The sequence below is a fragment of the Mandrillus leucophaeus genome, unplaced genomic scaffold (assembly GCF_000951045.1).
Source record: "Mandrillus leucophaeus isolate KB7577 unplaced genomic scaffold, Mleu.le_1.0 Scaffold9, whole genome shotgun sequence".
NCBI classification, from domain to species: Eukaryota; Metazoa; Chordata; class Mammalia; order Primates; family Cercopithecidae; genus Mandrillus; species Mandrillus leucophaeus.
Genome location: NW_012109807.1, coordinates 6,550,639 through 6,555,426, shown reverse-complemented (window position 1 = coordinate 6,555,426; position 4,788 = coordinate 6,550,639). Strand labels below are relative to the sequence as shown.

At 43.0% G+C, this 4,788-nt stretch overlaps 1 protein-coding gene across 1 annotated transcript in view; it reads right to left on the bottom strand.

Moving 5' to 3' along the window:
* The window catches only part of AFF3 (AF4/FMR2 family, member 3), a 716,335-nt gene that overhangs the window by 12,888 nt on the left and 698,659 nt on the right, over positions 1 to 4,788 (bottom strand). Inside the window, 2 exon segments of the mRNA XM_011969671.1 lie at positions 230 to 323; positions 1,676 to 1,747. Coding sequence (XP_011825061.1) covers positions 230 to 323; positions 1,676 to 1,747 — 166 coding nt within the window.

Sequence of the window (4,788 nt, the reverse complement as noted above, 5' to 3'; positions counted from 1 at the left end):
AAAAAAAAAAAAAAACTTGGACAAGGCAGGGAGATACATTAGATGGGCTCTCAAAGGCCCATTCTGAGTCCTGAAAGCCACAAGGGTGGCATCAATTGGGTTAGCTTGGGGACCAGAGGTGACCTGCATTAGCTCCAAAGCAATGGGTTCTACCAGGTGCTCCACAAATGACCTTGACAGGGAGACAACTGAATTTAAGGAACAACTCCGCTCGTTCACTAGACAGTACCTTGAAATAGTCAATTAGTGCTTTTGAATACTTTACAGCATGGTCCCTTTTGAGTCGAAACATCCGCCAGTACAGGAGAGCCAGGCATCGGTAACTGCAGGCGAAAAGAGAAACAGGCCCAGAAGCGACTGAGTGCGTCCTGTGCAAACAAGACTTAAACATTTTTGTTGTTTGTTCTAAGGCACTCAATAACTAAACCTTGTTTCTGTATAGGAAATCTTTCTCTATCTGCATATAATGTCTGTGAGTGAACATCTTTTGTCCAAAAACAGAATTCAACATTCCAAGAAGGTATTCCATAAATGCATTTACCACTAGGTAATTCTACAGCATGACGGAATCACTGTTGGGTCACAGGGGCTGGCCGCTTCCCTCTTCCACCACGAGAGGGCACTGTCTCTCCACGAGAGGCGAGAGGTAGCTCTAGCACGCAGCCTTCACTGCTTCCCGGGCCAGCCCCGCTCTGCGGAAAGGACGGCGCTGCCACCTGACTTTACTGAACCATAACCAGCTCCACTAAAGTCGCAAACATGAATGTACTTTATAAACAATAAAAACACTACGCTGGGAATGGGTGCCATCATTTTATTGTTTCCTATACTATTCTGTATACTTCCATCAGTATTCTATCTTATATCACATTATTACTGTCATTTAGTGTATTATTCCAAGATGGGACTTAAAGTTTGAAAGGGGCACAAAAGGCATTTCTGAGACGTATCCTCTCTTCCTTGCAGCTCTTCACTCAGTTATTTGCTAACTCGGATCTCATGCTCGACATCCAGAGTGTGAACATTCTGGGTACAATGGCACCATCTCCTCCTAGCAAACCAAACCCAGGACAGGTAACAATCTGAGACCTTTTTTGTGTCTGTTGCTGTTATTATTATTATTATTTAATTTAACTGTCTTTATTTCACTGCTTGATAGACATGTATTCTATCAACATTCTCTGCCTTCCACCTACTGATGAGTAAGGAAGGGCTGACAGGTAAAGGAACTATAGATGACCCCATCGTTCCCTTTTTTCTATGGCATCATTTTCAAAGTAAGTGGCTGCGCTGGGCGCGATGGCTCAAGCCTGTAATCCCAGCACTCTGGGAGGCCCAGGCGGGCAGATCACCTGAGGTCAGGAGTTCAAGACCAGCCTGACCAACATGGTGAAACCCCGTCTCTACTAAAAATACAAAAATTAGGCCGGGCACGGTGGCTCGTGCCTGTCATCCCAGCACTTTGGGAGGCCTGTCGATTTTCAATCACTGTGAATTCAGATCATGTATAGTACAGCAGCAAAAAAATGGTCTGGACTTTCCCAGGTCATTAGAACTGCTCTGGGGCTTTGTATGTTAGAAGACACTGGGCAAACACTATGCATTTCAGCACCTGGTTTGCCAGTGACGGCATGCGAGGCTGGGGCTGCTATTCTAAGAGGAGAGGGGTACTCACCATAATGCAGCCAGTTGTTTGTCTTCTGGTGTGGCGTTGGGGCCTGAGTGGGTTTTTAGTCTCATGGCATACCTTAGAAAAAGGGAGGAGGAGGAATAGAATAAAAAATATAAAAAGCCAAGAAATTGTCAAACAAGCTTTCTTATTAACAGAACTTCTATGATGGGAGTTCTCCCTGCCTGATCCTTCGCTTTGCATAGTACTTGCTGATAATTCTTTCTTAAAAGCTAGCTGGTGCTGCTCCATTTTCCCAAGTGTTACAGTACTGTGATGACTAGAACAGCTACTTTCTGCTCTTTAACAATAAGTTCGAATGCTACAGATTGTCGGGAGCGATACCAGTTCAAGAACTATTCATGTATATGGTAACATGTCCATTTTTCCAAATTTTGATTTATGGCTGAGTGTCTGACAGATGGAAGTGAAGTTCCATCCTTCTGTGCTTACCTCCGGAAGAATTTCCACCCTGGGTATGCAGAGGAATGCTTAGATTTACCCCTCTTTCTTTGTTATGTAACTTCTGACAGCTATGTAAGTGTCCTGAGTACATTTTAAATCTCTATTTGCTTCTACAGACAGGTGCGAAGAGAAACTAGTGGCTTTTATGGGCTGCACTTAATTCCACTTATTTTTCTGAACCAAGGGGACTGTGGCCATTGCTTTCTCCCAACGACATACCAAATTACATATGTAGACTCTTTGAGAGAGCTGAGGCAATAGGTGTAATGATCAGATTGTCGTAGGTTCAAATCTCAGCTCAGCGACTTGTAAGTTGTAAGAGCTTAGACAAATGTATGAACATATTTAAGCCTCCATTTACTTACCTATAAAATAAGACTAATACTGCCAATCACATAACATTGTTGTAAAAATTAACTAAGATAGTGTTTGTGAAGCTCTTGGGATAGCAGGCCGGCTTGTAAATTGCTCAAGAAACATACTGTTACCATCGCACTATCTCCACAACATGCAGACTTGTAGCATGTTTGAGTGTTATCTCTTTGCATAATTTTTACAGTGGTTGCTCTGGGTTTTACAATATACATGTAATTTATTGGTATCAACATTTTATCACTTTGGATAGTATGGAAGTATGGAAGTCTTACTTCAATGTAGATATCTTTACCTTCCCCACTTAAAAACAGCATTGTCTTGAGTATCAGATGGTGGTATAATTTTTTCGTTTTTATTTTTTTGTTTTGTAGCAGTGGGGTCTTACTATGTTGTCTGGGCTGGTTTCAAACTCCTGGCCTCAAGCTATCCTCCCACCTTGGCCTCCCAAAGTGCTATGATTACAGATGTGAGCCACTGTGCCTGGCCTGCTGGTATAATTTTTGTTTCAATCCTCAAATCTGCTTTATAAACTCATAAGGAGAGTAGTATATTGTATATATCTATGTGTCTGTTCTTCTTTCTTTCCCAATGCTCCCATATTCCTTCTTTTGCCATTTTCTTTCTGTTGAGAAACTTCCTTTAGTCAGTCTTTAAGGGTGGGTCTTTTAGAGACAAATACTTGTACTTTTCCTAAATCTGAGGATATCTTATTTCCCTTCATTCTTGAAGAACAGTTTCACTGACTCTAGAATTCATGGCTTGAGAGTTCCTTCTTTCAACCCTTGGAAACTGTCAGGCCACTCCCTCCCAGCCTGCATAGTTTCAGAGAAGCCTGCTGTCATTTGAATTGATTCTCCCCAACAGATAATTACCATTTCTCCCTGGCTGCTTTCAGGATATTTGGTCTTCAGTTTTTGGAAATGTAATTATGGTGTGTTTTTGCATGCATTTCTTTGGGTTTATCTTATTTGGGTTTTTCTCTGCTTCTTAAGTCTGTAGGTTTATGTCTTTTGACAAATTTGGCAAGTTTCAGCCATTATTTCTTTAAATACTCTCTCAGTCCCACTCTCTATTCCTCTCCTCTGAGACTTCCATGACACAAATGTTGGATCTTTTCTTATTGTGCTTGAGGCTGTGTTCATTTAGCTTTTTCAGTCTATTTCTTCTTTACTGCTCAGATTGGGTAAATTATATTTTTTTGTCCTCAAGTTCATTGACTCTCTCCTGTCATCTCCACTCTACTACTGAGTCCATTTTTGGGGTTTATATTAGCCAATTCTACAGTTTCACAATTTCCATTTGGTTCTTTTTAAAGTAACTTCCATTTCTTTGAAAAGATTTTCTATTTTTTGTTTGTCAAGTGATAACTGTGATTATTTATTGAAGCATTTTTACGATGGCTGCTTTAAAAATCCTTGTCAGATAATTCCAGCAACCGATTCATCTTTGCATTGAGGTCTTCTGATCATCTTTTTTCATGCCAGTGGTGACTGTCCTGGTTCTTGGTATGAGGAGGGAGCTCCTGTGGTATTCTGGACATTTTGACCTTTAGGTTAGGAGACTCTTGAGTCCTATTTTAAATCCAGCCGCCCTGTTTAGGTCTAGCAGGAAGGCTCTAGCCTACTCTGGGGGCCATGGTTCCAATTACAATTTAATTTTCAGGGCCTCTCTGATACTATTTTAGTGTGTGTGGTTGATCTGGTGTCACCAGCTCTTCTGCTCATCCCTGATAGTGCTGCCTGCGGAGAGCGGGAGGGTGGGAAGAGAGGGTCACCAGGCTGGGCTCTTGTGGTGACAGTGCTCCAATGACCCACGCCCGCTTGGCCATCTGGAGTTCCCCGGTGGAGAAGGGAATTCTCCTGTCTGTAGGGACAAAGTGTACATCCTGGGCTAGGTCATTTTTGGTGGTGAGAACCCCTTGCCAGTGCTCCAGGCCCTTCAGTGTCTCAGTAGGGGAGAGGAGGGTCAGCAGGGTGGGCAATGTGAGGATGTAATTCATGCTGTTTTCTTTTTTTTTTTTCTTTTTTGAGACGGAGTCTCGCTCTATCACCCAGGCTGGAGTGCAGTGGCACAATCTCGACTCACTGCAAGCTCCACCTCCCGGGTTCACGCCATTCTCCTGCCTCACCCTCCCGAGTAGCTGGGACTACAGGCGCCGCCACCATGCCCGGCTAATTTTTTGTATTTTTATAGAGACGGGGTTTCACCGTGTTAGCCAGGATGGTCTCAATCTCCTGACCTTGTGATCTGCCCGCCTCGGCCTCCCAAAGTGCTAGAAT